Below are 16,151 nucleotides of genomic sequence, written 5' to 3'. Positions count from 1 at the left end.
TACACAGCAAACGGGCCTCATTGGACAGCTGCAACAGGCCCGCATTACATATTTGATCTGCCTTTTTCAGAGGCAATAAACTGTCCCATGTGCAGAGCATCGCCGGACGGGACTGATGTTAAATACAAAACAGTATTTGTTGGAACACAAATTCCATTAGTGTACTCCTGCTGTTGACAAGTAGACATTTTACCCTCATGACTCATACCCTGAAAAAAGCAAAAAAAAAAGCCCGTTCTGCTTTGCTTGGATTATTATTAAAATGTTTCTCTCTGGAGCAGAGCGTCTTGTACCTTTTTTTAGTCAAACATTACTATAATCACATGTACTGTTTGATCTTGCAGGGTCATTCAAGATCACAATAAAGAATGCATGCCCCTGTCAGCTCTCTCTTCAAATAAAAAAAAAAAAAAAAAAAACTATCTCTGAACTGTTTGCCTGCAGTGCCATCCTGTGGTAAGAACGAATACACCACCATGCCCAGAGGAGTTGGACAGTCAAGAGAGCTTCACACGTGTCAGACAAAGACAAAAGAAGAAGAGCTCTGTTACAGTATCACATTAGTTTATTAGCCGGTACAGAGGATTAACTGTTTGTTGTTGGAAGGCTCTGTTTTACTAACACACTTGAGAGACCAAACATGACAGCAGTTTACCGTACACACCGACAGACGTCAGTCAATCTAGAACCCAAAATAACACACTTCAAAATCAGAAAAAAAACGATAGTGTCTCAGTACACTTTATGATGAACACGTGAAATTAACAGAGCTTCTTATACATCCTCTCCACAGTGCCAATGAAGGTTTAACTTCAGACAATAGTAAAATTATTGGCAGGTATCGCCTTCAATCAGAGAACCTTTTCGGATAAGAAAACAGCACAGGATCAGTAACTGTGATGACACTGTCTAACCTAACGTGTGCGATATTCACTATAGTTGAAGCATGCGAGTTAATACGATATTATTGTCTGCAGAAAAGGATGTTGACGAGGATACGTTAGGCTAAAAGCGCAGAGGCGAGTGCTGCACGTGAATTGTTCAGATTGTTCAGTTATGATTTCTGATTCTGCTCATCAGCTTCATTTATTCGCTACTTTTTCTATGATCTAGAGGTTATATTAATGTGTAACCACATACATTAAATACCAATATTTCACAACAAAAAAATCCACAGTTAATAGATTTAATTAGACAAAACATACTTCAGGTTGAGATAGAAGCCCGGAGGTTATAGCCTCATTGCTATTTAAGAAAATACTGTATGTAAAACAGCAGCAAATAAGAGAAACAGAACTTATTATACTTATAACTATACTTATAAGCAATTACATCTATATATAAAGTTTGGTTTCCTGTAAGTTACCTCACTCTAAAAGTGCTTTTTACGGATAGATTGTATAGTGTTTAAGCGGACGATGTGGTGAAGTACAAAAAAAAGAGTGAAGATAAACTTGATGCACTTCAGTTAGTCTGCAGTCAGCCATCGTTTTATATAGTTTAATAAACTGGGCTATCATGCAACCGCTGTATGTTCTGTAATGTGTCTGATGATGCAAATGAAGCTAAAGCAAAAAAAAAAAAACTCAAGTAGATCTTAAATGGTTCTTACGTATCGATAAGCAGAATCAGAAATCATTCGTAAATTAAATTAATCCCACAGTTTAAGGAAATGTATTCAAAGAATCCGACACTAGAACTGTTAACCGGTGTCTTCATGTTCAGGGAGCGAGTGGCCCCAGCCTCAGCTCTACGTGGTGCGTGAGCCAAATGGCCTCGGCAGTGGTTTCGGCTCCCTCCTCGCTCGGCCTGATGGGAGCTGCGAGGTTGCGGAAATCGTGTCGGATCTTAAATGAAACAGCGACATCCACGTCCTCTTCTTTCTGAGGGATCACTTTGATGAAGAACCCAATCTTGTTGGATTTCCTGAAGGCAACAACACTGCGGAAAAAGACGGAGGGATCGGGTTAAGAGTTACCTCGCACTATTAATTCTGTGTGAGTGTGTGTGAGTGAGTGTATTAACTTACTCTGGGTCATCCTGGAAGTCCTGGGGTTCAGCCAGTTCATCATACTCTGCTGCAGCATCCTTTCCTGCCAACACCAGTTCCTTGGTGGGTACTATAACCTAAAAAAAAAAGAAGTTTCAACATTCAGTGACTTTCAGACTAAAGTCAACCTACATTTTAAATATGCCTCTTCTGTTTCAAACTTCAAGTTCAAACTCAACTCAGAAATGTGTTCTGATTATTGTTACTTCACTTGGATGTTTGACCTTTACGGTGCAGAGATTGACAGTCTGTTTTCACAAGACAAAAACAATCTATTAATTATCATTTCAAAAGGTTTCTAAAAAAAGGATCAGTTGCAGGTGCTGCTTGCTCCTTGCAAACACGTCAGACACGTTTCTGTCATCATCATTGTTCGTCCTCGGAAAAAGCTGATCACTGAAATCAAGCGAGCACGACTCGCTGTGGTTCACATCGCCCTCCAGGTGTCTGAATATCAGATCAGGCAGAATAACAGGTCTACTGCACCTTGTTTGGCCTTAATGTGAATGGAAATGGGTCATGAAGATGCTGCGTTTTGGCCAGGAGCTCGTCCTTATTGCAGTCTGGCCCATGACTTCATCACTAAAGAGGCCAATGCAAACAGCCTGTAGTCACTGAGTGCCTCTCAGCGGCTGCTGGCAACAGGCATCTCAGCAGACCATTTACCACAGGAACACGGCACTCTTAGCTGCGTGTGTGACAGCTGACAGATGGAGGGGAAAGAAATGGGACACAACTGCTCTGCATATAAAATGTAGACATGGGTACCTATTCCATAAGGAACAGGCAGTATGAAGGGGCTGAACTCTCTGTAACTGTCGGGCACGGCCGCAGGATTAATGTGCAATATTTAAGAACAGGCAGGTGGTAAACAACTGCCACGATCTGTGACTGTGCCCATTTCTTATATTCTGCATTAAAGCCAGAACGCTCTTTCCAGCAGTTGAAGCCCTGTTCATTGATGTTCGGCCACCACAAGCTGATAGACACACAGTGGTGACATTATTGACAAACAAAAAGGGGTTTTTACTGAACTATTGTGTATTCCGCAGGCACCATGGAACAAAGCTAGATCCCGCTGAAACGTTTCTGACCACCTGACACATTTATGCAAGTGCGATATCCACTGACCTTTCAGCTCAGTCGGTTTTAGCTTCAAGTCTCAATAAAGCAAAGACAAACAGCCTATTAAACGCTGATTAAAAGGCAAGATTTACACCGTTACTGCTCACAGTGTCGAGGCTCAGTTTGTTTTACAGCTGAATACCTTGGCAGTGCTGTTGATGTCATCAGGATCTTCCTCCTCGCACGCAGCCAATGTGACGTGGGTGATGTTCTCCACTGGGTTGGTCAGGGTCAGCAGCACTTGACTCTCCTAAACAGACAAGGATGGGGGGGGGTATACGGTTTTGAACCCAGATTACCTTTAAACGCCGATTCAGCTCACTTAATGAGGTAATGTAGTGCAGTTCTGGAGCATTTTCATAATAAATATCTTCTCAGGGATCCTTGTTGCCGACTAACAAGGTTCAATACTTGGTTCAATACACTTATGAGTTTGAAGAGAGTCCCGCTTATTGAAGATTACGAACAGAAGAATAAAAACATATAACGGATGTATTCACGACAGAAACAGTGCGTGCACGCACACTGACCTTCATGTACCGGAGATTTGGAATGGACATAATTCGCACTTCAGGGATGTAACTCCTGCGGGAGGATCAGGCAGAAGGACAATCAATACAGTGTAATATTCATGCGCAGTGGCAGTGTTCAATACAGTATTTATTAAAAGATGAAAGTTTTAGTGGTGCTCTTAAAAATGATCCACAAAACATGAACTCCTGAGAGAGTCAGCATGTTATTTGTACGGTGTGAATCTCCCCTAAAACAGTCAACAGAGGTAATTGGGTGCATTTATCAAGACATGTCTAATTTGTGTTTATTTTCCATTTGGAAATGACATAATCGGTTTAAAGTTAAGCTACTTTGGCACAAATCATTTCTTGAACACCAGCTTATAACTGGAGCTTTGGGATCTTAATCTAATTAAACTAAATCAGGCTTCAGGCTGAATTATGTTTTTCATTAATTAAAATAAGATGAACAGTATCACAAAAAGGACACAATCTGATGACCAGTACTCACACAGCCACCAGTTGTATTTTAAACTTGATTGAAGTGGGATTAAACTCTGGCTTGCTCAAGTTGTGCTCACATTTCTGGGGGAGAAGATGAAGAAAACAAACATTATCTTAATGTGATCTACATAAAAAAACAACAGCCTCTGATTGATACGGGAGAGTAAATCCCTGAAGTGGCACTAACCCTGCAGCGCAGTGAGCGCTTCATCAGGAGGTGTTTGTGTCTGGGGTGGAGCTGAGACGCCCCGGCAGGCTGGAAGTCAGGCTGCAGGAGCCGCTGGCGCAGCGTAGTCACTGAAAGGAAACATAAATACATTTAGATTACCTCGGTTATTAGAAAGACAAAGACGATCAGTGTTGTTCTGTAAAATACAAACTTACCCTCAGGTAAGCTGATGGGCCTGGTATAACAATCTTCAGGCAGGGGTTCCACTTCATCCAGGGCCTGGGCAGGTTCGATGGTGATCTCCTTCTGGTCCTCGCCCTCTTTAAGGCTAATAAATTCACACAAATACTGATATAAACAGCCATAAAAACAAAACCTAAAAGGCTGAGCTGCTGGTGAATGAAGTCACTGTAGCATGTATACCATTGTCTAGCCTAGAATGCTGTGAGTCTAACAGGCAAATAGCTTACTTAGACTAGTCTTACTGTAGAATAATGAACAGAATAAGCTCCCTTCTTCCACACATTCTTACTGGAGGACTTGTACGTGTTGGCTGGCTCACCACGTTGGGACTAAACCAAAAAAATACTCCCAAACAAGAGCAAAAGGTTTTTTTTTCTTCTTTTTTTAAAACTTGTCCTGTACCGTTATCCCAACCACTCCAGAGAGCGACTGTGAATGCAGCGGAGCAGAGAAAAGGTGAGCAATGAAGTTGTCAGTTTAGCCGTAAAATGTACAGAGCAGGTTACAACTTGTCATCGAATAAAAGCTGCAGCTTCTCGAGAACAAAGTAAAGCTCCTGTGTGTTTTTCCTCCACTCCTGGAAAAGTGAAGTGGGTTGTTGTGGTGAAGATGTAGTCAGGCTGTTTGACACGGAGTTGGCTGCCTATGTTGAAGGCGTACACTACAACACATCACCTCAATCTCCACATCGCCGTATCAGTTCGGTTGAAATTCGAGTGTCTGTGTTGAAAGTCATATCTGTGTGGTTTCAAAATACCATGGTACGCTGTAATCCAGCCCAAGCCCAACTGATATCTGATACCACTGAGCATCTTCCAAGCATAATGTACGGCTTTAGACTTATGAAGAGAGACTTCTGAGACTTGGCTACTGAACACAATCTTCATGGTGTCCCAGCCTGCTTTACATTTATCCCACAGACATGACGTGTACTTTGTCAATACAAGCCAGCCAATTATTAATTTTCAGATGTTAAGCAAGGTCCTTGAATGCATCCTGGTGGTGAAACTTAAAAATGGTCATCGCTCACAGCTGTAATGCTATGAGGTAATGATGTAACTTTGAGGGCGGGAGAAAAAAAAAAATAAGGGTGACGGACTGTTCACTGTGATGGATTATGCATGTATCTCACGTCAGGTTTCAAGGCTCTGCAAATTGATTTTCATGGCACACTGAAATTAATTAAATAATGGCTGCTGGAAGGTAAGAAATCAATTTATCTAAGTCACCGTGGATATGTATGGACACACTGTGTGGTTACTGCAGGGAAATGTGGACACAAAAGCAGGAGTAATTCCCATATATGACAAAACACCACTTACGAAAGGCCAGCCAGGCTTGATATGGGAGCTCCAGACCTCTGCCTCTGCAGTCTGGTTCCAAGGCCATATTTTTCCTGAGTGAATTTAAGGAGAAAAACAAAAAACAAAAAAACAACAAGATCAGGCATTGTGATTATTGAAAACGAAGGAGGAAACCTTTGGACCATTTATGAAAAGGTCTAATCTACAACATGACTACTTCTCACAAGGACTCGACGACTTTTAAACGAATACAACAAGAAATCATAATTGACTTTTAAATAAAGAATAAATAAGCCAAAAAATATTTGACTGGTCGTCTGGCAACAGGAGCCTTTCTGCCCGGGATAGATGGAGAGAAACAACTGAAGGTTCAGAGGTTGATTAGCGTGCAAAATATTTTAATCTGGTTTCTCAGACTTCTTCTCTCCCTCTAAATTAACAGAAAGGCTCCCATTGTTTGGATATCAGTCTAATTTAACCAAGGAGACATTCATGTGATCTGTGAGGTCACTCAGAAACAGATTAGAAACAGATATAGAGAGAGACAGCACGCTACTGTAAAGATGAGACTACCCAAGTTGTGAAAAATACAACTCACCACCACATGAATAGTGTGTTGCTGGGGAGGGTAAAAACCAAAATATCAGAGTAGCATAAGCAAAGAAAAAAAGAGAGAACAAAGAACCAGGTGAAACCCAAGCAGTTTAGCAAACATTAGTGGCAATTTGGTGACATGCAACAGCAACAGAAATGCATCAGTGATGGAAAACAACTGCAGGACATCAGCTTTAGTGTTTAAAATGGTTCCAATACATATTAGGTAAGACTGGTTGGTATTACTGGATGTTAATTCTCGTAAAAGCAGAAAGCAGGAGGTGTAAACAATGTGCCAACAAACTCAAGAAGCATGAAGACCATATCCACACAAGCGCGACTAGATATGAAAACGTTACTTTTTTTTTTTTGCTCCATTTTAAAGTTTTTTTGTTGTTTCCAAATGTCAATGTAGATGGAGAACTTTCTAAAAGCAACCTGAAAATGTGGATTTCCATACTTATCCGCCCAGGTATAGACATGGTGTCAGTCTTGCACTCTAACTTAACATTACAGCAGCTGATATAGCTTATAGGGAGTATTATTGAGATTTGATATTATTGAGAACATCTGTATTAAACAAATTCATATAATTGTTCGTCCAAGTTCTTCTCTGACAGTACCTGCACATTTTGTAACAAATTACAGTGAGACAACAGCTGTTTGACATTTGAAAAAAAGGTTTAAAGAAGAAGGTGTGAAATTTTTTTGATAAAGGCTGAACCGGGCTCAGAGGGAGCAGAGTACCGAGAACGCCAGAGGCATGCACTGTCGTCTCCTGGCCAGCTTCTTCCGGTCTCTCTCCTGCTTCTCTCTGTGGGCCAGCTGCTGATAGTACTCGATCAGCTTGTTGATCTGTAGGGAACAAAGGTTTCATCCAGAGACTGATCACCTTCAGTATGTATTTGTAAACCAAGAATCATGAAGACTTGGGCCAGAGTAACCCCAAAAAAAGACTGACATCTTGCCTCAAAACAAAATTAACATGTGAAATGTGTAAACGACAATGTCGATCACTGAAATAAAGGCTTAAAGATGATTTGGTAATATAACTGAAAAATAAAAACTACACAAAAAGGGAAGGACACACAGCATTTGTGGCCTCGGGCAACTAAGCTCTGTCTGCTGTTTGCATTAGCCTCTGGTCAGCTCTGTATGGGTGTCACTTATTCATAAAGCACATCTATTTAAAAAAACAAGTAATGCATGATCAGGAAACATGTGAGCAACTCGGGAGAAATTCAATGACTGTGGGGGGAAAACTTACCCGCTGAGTATGAGGGTTCTCCGGCTCTTGCCACCCACCACTAGCTGCAGTGAAGAAAATCATCAGACTTAGACAGCAATAAGAAACAAATGCACATGTTTTGGATGTACTGCGAACGTGACAGTATATCAGCACCCACCAACTGATTTGTCAGCCATTCCCACGTCCCTGGAGGTCCAGCGACAGAAGCCGCAAGCCAGGTAGTAGGCCTTCTTCATGGCCGTCTTGGTAGGGTCATCGGGCAGAGGCGCTGGGATGTTGGTGGCCCGAGTAGACAGTGTGTGCATGCAACACGGGCAGTCGAAACAATTTGCACACCTGCAATAAGAGTGCAGATTTATCATCAGGAGCGAATTAAAAAAAAAAAAAAAAGGAAATAAAATGACATAGATATGATGAAGTCAGACTCGCCTGTTCTTTTTCAGCTTGGCCTCTGCGGATGGCATGTTCTCCAGACAGCTTGGACAATAGTGGGAGTCCACCTGACAGGAGACAGACAGTCAAACTGTGAATCATCATCTTGTTGTTACATAAAATAAATGCGATTACCACACTGTTAGCATTTATTTGGGCAGTGTTTTACAATGACATAGTGTGGGACTGAATGCTTACATGAACAGGATTGATAGTTTGTGTGAACTCATCAGTAAAAATCACTGATTAGTTAATCTGAACTTTCAACAGATGCAAAATCCTAAAGTCAGTCTGCTGGGTGTGGTGTCCAGCAACTATGAGCCACGTTAACAAGCTGATTTAGTCATTAACGTTAAGCCAGCGTGGACTAACGTTGTTACAAATATTTATTTTACGTGTCTGTCTGTGTTTATAAAAATAACCGAGTGCTTTGACGGTAAAGTTCAGCTAAAGAAGCTAACTGGCCCTTTTTTCTTTTTTTTTAATGCTCGGCGTTATGCTAACTCCAACGGAAGTTAACCGTCGCTTTGCAGCCAATCAGATAAGAGGATTGTTTGATTGACAGGCGTTTTAGCCATACAGTGCGCGCGGTGGTTGGCTTAATCCCGCCTTACGTGTCCAAGCGAGGCTAACAACAAAGTAGCCGCTGACTAAAAATGAAGCTAACAGCTTTTAGCTTATAAAAAAAACACGTACCTCGTGAGAAACACACTCCAGAGATCGCAGCTCACTGCAGTAGCGACAGAAATAAAGCTGAGATAAAGGAGCTCGGATCTTTTTCTCTCCACGGACCAGATAGACCGCTCTATCCGGCTGCAGAAGGGACGCCATCTCTCCCGCACAGAGAAGCCGAGTCCGAGGCTGCACTGACCGCACTGCCGGTCCTGATGTCACCGCTGGTTGTCTGGGAGCGCGCTGCGCTGCGGAATGGCGGCCTCTAGTGGTGAGCGGTGGAACTGACACACCTATTCATTTATGGATTTACTGTGCACAAGGAGTCATGTGGGCCCTAGAGGCCCTAAAGCAAATATAAATAATAACTTTATTATTTATTATAACACATTTAACCCTAGAACACTCATGTTAGAAATTTGTAACACCATCACTAACGTCGGGGCGGCAGTAGCTCAGTCCATAGAGACTTGGCTTGGGAACCGGAGGGTGGTCGGCATGGACCCAAAATATGGACGGTGGACTGGTAGCTGGAGAGGTGCCAGTTCACCTCCTGGGCACTGCCAAGGTGCTCTTGAGCAAGGCACTGAACCCCCCCCCACTGCTCGCAGGGCACCGGTCTGGCTGGCTGCCCATCACTCCACCATCTCTCGCCTCTCGCAAAGCGAGGTCACTCTAAACTCTTCTCTGTGGTTGTCCCCAAATGGTGGAATGACCTACCAACGGCTACTAGAACAGCAACATCCCTTTCGACCTTTAAAAAACTTGTAAAAACCTTTCTGTTTCGAGAATGCTTCCCTGTCTAACAAAACTAACAAAACTAACAACTACTCTGTGCTCCTTTACACCTTTCTCAGCTTATGTCCTCCTCTGTAAGTCGCTTTGGATAAAAGCGTCTGTTAAATGCAATGTAATGTAATGTAATGTAATGTAATGTAATCTCTCTCCCCACATTTGCATGTCTATGAGCCTTGTACTTGTACTGTGTGTGTGTGTTTGGGGTTAAAAATGCATGTAAATAAATATTGAGTGAAAAAAGAATTTCCCCATTGAGGGGATTAATAAAGAATTTCTTCTTCTTCTTAAATATCTATAACCTACACAATAAACACGAAAAACAATCAACCTTCAAAACAGACAAAGTACAGAGGATAAAAGTGGCATGATATATAAAAAGAGTATTCTAATGTAAAGTGACCATAGTGTAAGAAATACTGCAAAGAAAGTGACCATGATACAAATAATATTATTGCAAGAGTAGTGACCATAATATAAACAATATTACAAAAGTAAGTGACCATAATATGAATAATAACTGCAAGGTATAAATGAAATAAAATAGAAAAAAAATGCAATGAGACATGAACAGGAGACTACAACATGATCAGGTGCAAATATTACCAGCAAATATAAATAATAACTTTATTATTTATTATAACGCATTTAACCACAGAACACTAATGTTAAAATTAGTAACACCATCACTAACGTCAGGTATATTTAACCCGATATAATATCCCAGGATAAAATACAGTTTTCATCACTACTATGTAAAAGTACAACACTGTATGCCAAATTGTAGTATTCTTCTTTAATTTCCCAATATACAATATCACATAAAAAAAAAATTAAAAAGGTACCATGGGGGACCCTTTAAAAAGGCACCGAAATTATTGAAAAATCAGGTAATCCTTAACGAGAAATTTTCTAAACAAAAAAAATAACAGAGCTGGAAACTTGTCCTTTGGTCCACCCATTCCTGGGACACGTGAGCCTTGTCTGGTGAAGGCACAGTCTTCCTGCATCAAATTGTAGATGGACAAAAAATGTCACTCACTATCACTATCACTAACATCAACCTCTTGAAAAAACCATAGATGGGAGAAGAGAAACAAACATACCATTAATGATATCAGTGAGCAGCCTGAAGCTACCCAAGGACCCATGCAACTCAGACAGCAGCAACACAATGAAAATCACATGACAAGAATTGTGTGGGTGAAAAATTACCCAACGTTAGTGTTTTAGGGTTAAAAAGAAGAATAACAGGGCCAGGCACTGAGGCCAAAATATAACCTGTTTCCTTTGATTGTTTCTTACAGTGCCCTCTAGTGTTTTGTATAATATTTGTGCTAGAAGCTTTGAGAAGTAGGTTAACAGCCTCTCTTCATAGTCAGCGTTAATAAAATACTGAAGTCGCAGCATAGTTTTCAACTGACAGTGATGTTTAACACCTAAAAATGAGGAAGTAACTGTAATGTGACTGCTGTGTATGATGGAGTGTGTGTCTTATCATCCATCTATGTATCTCTGCCTATCACCAGACTTTTTAATGAAAAACTCTTTTTAACTCCAGTATGTGCTTATCCAAGTAAATAAAACATGTAACTCTAATAGTTACATTTATTATGTAATTTTCACATTTACATTGTTAATGTTCTTACACCTATAATTACACTTATGCTGCTGCTGCTGCACATACTATGCATGGCGTATTTGTTTTACTCTGTTCATAGTGTATATAGCTTGTGAACATATATGTATAACACTCTTTATATGTACATTACTCTACTGCTTTTTGCACTTCTGGTTAGATGCTAAACTGCATTTCATTGTCTCACTAATTGTACTTTGTGCAATGAAAAGTTGAATCTAATTTAATCTAATTTGGATATAGTTTTAGAGTTCTGAGTCATGTTTCTGCATTTCATTAAAAATTGTTTTCTGAGAAGAAAAAAGATTTTCTGAAGACTGAAGACATCCTCAAATTTGAACTGAGCAGTACATTATTAGAGAAATGAGAGATGGATTTTCCTATTTATGCAGGGTGCAGCGATGTGTGTGCACACCAGTTCCTGCAATCCAGGAGATTAGTAAAATGAGTGATAACATTATAAAAGCTGGGGAGGTTAATATAAAAACCCATTTTCAAACATTGCACATTCACATAACGTGAATAGTAGATATACTTAAAACATCTCTTGCTTTTTTGTTCTCTCTAGCACATTTGTTTTGTCTTTAATAGTGTTCTATTATAGCTTTACACTTAAGACTTTATGTGGCTTTGTGGGACACTACAGATCTGAACTGGAACACTAAAAATATTGTCAGTGAGGTGCTCTAACAGGACTGGAAAGAGGCTTGTCAGCCACCCACGGGGCATGTGGCCAAGTACCAACTCACCATGGCAACAGCTGATCCCAGAGAGGGGAGAAACGAACCATGAATAAAAATGAATACCAACAGCACTTCTCCTATTTGTAACCATTAGAACTGAGTCACATTCATCTTCTTTTTTTTATTAATTTCTTATAGGTTATCTGATTCCACAGTCTCAGTGAATGTTGTTTATAAATGTTCACAGTAGGTTAAGCACCAGGCATGCTCAGAGTGACTCACACACAGATCTAGCCAGCTGTGTTTGTCATAGGAAGAGTGAATGTCAATGGAGAACAGTTAGATGTGTATAACTAATGATCATCATTAAATGATGTGCATCTGTATAACTGAAGATCACAAACTTCCTATCTATATATCTGATTGATATAGATTCATTCACTCGTTGGTGTATTGTGGTGTACGCCTTTAAACCAGCAGAGGGCGTCATCTCAGGCAGCTGTGCGCCCTCCGCCCCCTGCCCTGCCAGAGGATTAAATCCTCGGGGAGACGCGCACAGACATCCACAGTGAGCAGTCACCATGTCGGGAAAGGACGGACTGATGTGGCCTGTTTTACCGCTGCTGCTGCTCGGTTTGCTGCGACCCTGCACCGCCGGAGTCCCATTCACACAGGTACCTGTTGATACACACACCTAGCACATTCACAATGTTTAGTCCGAGATAAAGAAAAAAGACAAACGCATTGTATTGTGTTCAGCAGTAATGAGCCGTTCACACCTGCACCGTGTTGACCTTAATTAGTGGGCTATGTGAGTTAGTAGTTCTAATCTCTCATTACCTATTTTAACTTATGTCAGCCTTATTTCTCTCCATGTAGTTTGTCATTTTCTAGAATATTCCCCCCCATGACAGACGAAGTTTGGCGGGTTCTTTGCACCTGGGGTAAAAATGTGGGGCACTAATTAGTCCTCATTAGCACACCTCCTGTTTCTCACGACGTCAGGATTTGAGGAGGCATGTGGAGATAAAGTTATGTAAACGTGTGTTACTCTGAACTTGACATTACGCTTGACAATTACAAAACACTTTGTGCTGCAATATATATATACACACTAAAAGAACACTGGGTTAAAAATTGACCCAGTGTGGGGGCAATATGTCACTAACGTAACACTGTTAACTTGACCCAGAACCTACTAACTACCCCAGTGCTGGTGTTGATTTCTGTTGAGTTACTGGACCACAAAACTCTTATATCAGGTGGTTCTTGGTCCATTTTCTGATATTTGGGGATGGTTAAAACTCTAAAGTGTAAAGGTTTTAGGTGTATAAGCTATAAAAATGTTGATAATAATAATAATAATACTAATAATAATAATAATAATAATAATAATAATAATAATAATAATAATGGCTAATGTTGGTGGATGTGACAACAGGCACACATTTTGACCAGCGAACACAAAAAAAAATCACATTTCATAACAGTAAGGATGACTCACTTCCATTAAGCCTTTGATTGTGAGCCATCACACACAATAGCAGGACTAACTTGCCTGACTTGTAGTGTACATGTTAGTTTAGGCCACGTGGTGACGACAGAGCTATGTGGAGGAAGAAAGCCGTCCCTTGTTTGACTTGTCATCCCACCCATTAGGTAAATAAACAAGCCAGATATTTGCAATTGTACTAGGAAAGAAGAGACACAGTACATTTCTTTTGTTCTTTGTAGCCTTTTGCAAACAAAACCATATTTACTTATTAAATATATTTAGGACTCATGGAAGTGGCAACAACTAATTAAAACTATGAGGGTGTTGCAGAAAATGCAAATCTAAATGCAAATAAATGACGGATGGTGTCCCGGAACGGCTTTGCTGTGTTTGCTCTCATGTATATGTGTTTTTTACGCTGTAAATCGACCAGAATATTTATACATTTTGTGTGACTTCTGGCCACCTTGATCTGCCACGTCAGAAGTAGAACAGCTCTGTATTCACAGGACCAGAGCGCCGCTTCTGGTGGGTTTACAGCCATTGTCTAGATCAGCCGCAATCAGCTCTGCAGCTGTGCCCAGTGAATGAGCAATAATGCTAGAGTGAAGAGATAACTCTTCTTTTTTTTCTGCTGGCCATTTCAAACAAATAACCTGCTTCATCTGTGTCTCTACCCACAGCAGTGTGAGTCAGCCACAGATAAGACCATTTACCAATACAGTGCCAGGACTCTAAACGGGAGTCGCACTGTGAACTTCAGTGACTACGTGGGCAAGAGTGTCCTCTTCGTCAACGTGGCCACATACTGAGGATACACCTTCCAGTATGTGGGTAAGATACGGCACCACAGACTATTTTGTGTAGCACTGTTTAAAAACGAACTCCCCCTGACGGCATTAACTTTCTCTCCTGTTGTTAGAACTGAATGCACTACATGAGGAAATGAAACCTCTTGGACTCACCATCCTCGGCTTTCCCTGCAACCAATTTGGGAAACAGGAACCCGGGCAGAAACACGAAATTCTGCCAGGTTTAAAGTAAGATGTTTCTCTTTGGATACTTAACAACAGGTGTTCAGGAGCTTCAACTCACTGAATGAAAACACTATGAACCCAAAAACCATGTGTAGGTGCAGTTGGGTTAAAAGATCCATCTAAAATGTTTGCTTGAAACATGAAACCCATTCATACTAGAGATTATCCTTTTTTTTCGGCCTGTAGAAGATTTGGAAACATGAGAAATTTGCTAAACGTGCACCATAAGTTTCTCACAAGACAATTGTCAATTGTAATCTTCTGTAACAGAAACCCTCAAAGCTGGATAAAGAAAGGAATTTGCAATATTGGTAAATCCTGTGTCAATCAGCAGAGCTTAATTTTCATCAGGAAAAGCATCCTTTTGGCAATGAGATCAGTTTGTCTGTGGCCTCTCTAACATGCATAGGATTTTGTCTCAGGTTCCACAAGTTGTCGTCTATCCACAGCAAAGTGATTGCATTAGATGGTGTGGTTTTATTTATCAGCTTGTAGTGAATCTGGGGCAGCTGCCATGCAACAGTGTTCAGAGGCATATCTCCTGATAAGCTGCCCTCTTTCTGGATTCCAGGCATGTCAGACCAGGCAACGGATTTGTTCCAAACTTCCTGCTGTTTGAAAAATGTGACGTGAATGGAAATAGCGAGCAAGAGGTTTTCACTTTTCTCAAGGTAAGTTATGTTCTGTTAATATAAAGTGTGTAATACTGCAGGCTGCATCTGTGCACAAATGCTTAAGACAATGACTCATCCTTATTAGTGTGACATAAGTCACACTCCCATGTTTAGTGCCTAGTGCATTAGTATCACACCCACAAGGAAAGCATTCACCCATCCAAAACCAATAAACTATAAATGGCTCTGTTTTATGAGCCACTGAAAATGTTATTTCTATGTTTGCTATAATGAATGATGAACAGGGTTTGTTTTTAATGTAAATGATTAATTTGCTTTACAAAGATGTTGCAAATTATAGTTGGTTTTGTGTTCACACACACCTGTGTAGTGGAGGTTGTTCACTTGACAGTGCAGATTATCGTTTTGTTTTCTACCATGCAGAACTCCTGCCCTCCAGTCGGAGACAACTTCGGTGACCCCACCAACAGATTGTTCTGGCAGCCTCTGAAGACGAGCGACATCAAGTGGAACTTCGAGAAGTTTCTGGTGGGCCCAGACGGGAAGCCAGTGATGAGGTGGCACCCAAGTGTCAACATTTCCGAAGTCCGATCTGACATCCGCAAATACCTGCTAAAACTATTTACAAGGGATATTTTCAATTAGATCTGATTCCTCATATTAATGTCCATCTAATGATGTAACTGTAATGAGATGGTAAAAATGTAAGGAGGAAAAAAAAAAAAAGTAATGTTAACAGTTTCTGGTCCACGAAGATGGCATGTTAAATGAAGAGGAGGCTTGAAAACAGGAAATCTGTGGTGCCTCTTTGGAGTCTGAGATTCAGGACGGCTCTTGTGCATTCGAGCTGCCCTGCAATCCCACAGCAGCATGTCATCTTCTCATCCCAGGACCTGTTGGCCATTACGGTCTAAATGTTAATTACTTCCAATAAAATCACAATAGGCTGATGTGCAGAGTCTTTCTTTACAAGAAACTGCTATGTTGTCATGGTAAGGTGAACATGATGCAGC

The 16,151-nt window shown here is 40.8% G+C and overlaps 2 protein-coding genes across 3 annotated transcripts; one reads left to right on the top strand and one right to left on the bottom strand.

The window, feature by feature from the left end:
* Positions 1-543: 543 nt before the first annotated feature.
* On the bottom strand, positions 544-9,096 carry dctn4 (dynactin 4). Of its 2 annotated transcripts, XM_010737483.3 has the most exons (14): positions 8,879-9,096; positions 8,180-8,250; positions 7,908-8,086; positions 7,769-7,812; positions 7,249-7,356; positions 6,506-6,526; positions 5,926-5,999; positions 4,576-4,688; positions 4,379-4,488; positions 4,199-4,272; positions 3,706-3,760; positions 3,318-3,425; positions 2,030-2,127; positions 544-1,941 (listed from the first exon to the last, which is right to left on the bottom strand). In XM_010737483.3, exons 1-14 carry the CDS (start codon positions 9,011-9,013, stop codon positions 1,722-1,724), a joined length of 1,410 nt encoding a protein of 469 aa, XP_010735785.2. In that variant the 5' UTR covers positions 9,014-9,096; the 3' UTR covers positions 544-1,721. The 2 variants fall into 2 exon arrangements, with proteins under 2 accessions (XP_010735785.2, XP_010735786.2); XM_010737484.3 differs by lacking the exon at positions 6,506-6,526 and having other exon boundaries at positions 8,879-9,095.
* Positions 9,097-12,489: 3,393 nt separating this feature from the next.
* Positions 12,490-16,088, top strand: gpx3 (glutathione peroxidase 3). Its single transcript, XM_010737481.3, has 5 exons — positions 12,490-12,645; positions 14,150-14,300; positions 14,389-14,506; positions 15,075-15,174; positions 15,562-16,088. Exons 1-5 carry the CDS (start codon positions 12,553-12,555, stop codon positions 15,781-15,783), a joined length of 684 nt encoding a protein of 227 aa, XP_010735783.2. The 5' UTR covers positions 12,490-12,552; the 3' UTR covers positions 15,784-16,088.
* The last annotated feature ends 63 nt before the right edge of the window (positions 16,089-16,151 follow it).

This window comes from Larimichthys crocea, chromosome I (genome assembly GCF_000972845.2).
Source record: "Larimichthys crocea isolate SSNF chromosome I, L_crocea_2.0, whole genome shotgun sequence".
Classification (NCBI taxonomy): domain Eukaryota; kingdom Metazoa; phylum Chordata; class Actinopteri; family Sciaenidae; genus Larimichthys; species Larimichthys crocea.
Note: the sequence above shows the minus strand (reverse complement) of the source record. Positions and strands in the feature narration are given on the sequence as shown.

Excerpts from the sequence above, each read along its gene's own strand:
- dctn4 (XM_010737483.3), bottom strand. The coding sequence starts at position 9,013 with ATGGCGTCCCTTCTGCAGCCGGATAGAGCGGTCTATCTGGTCCGTGGA. Across the intron at positions 8,087-8,179 it reads GCCAAGCTGAAAAAGAACAG|GTGTGCAAATTGTTTCGACT; the intron begins GCGAGTCTGACT and ends CTCTTATTGCAG. Across the intron at positions 6,527-7,248 it reads GCATGCCTCTGGCGTTCTCG|CAACACACTATTCATGTGGT; the intron begins GTACTCTGCTCC and ends TACCCTCCCCAG.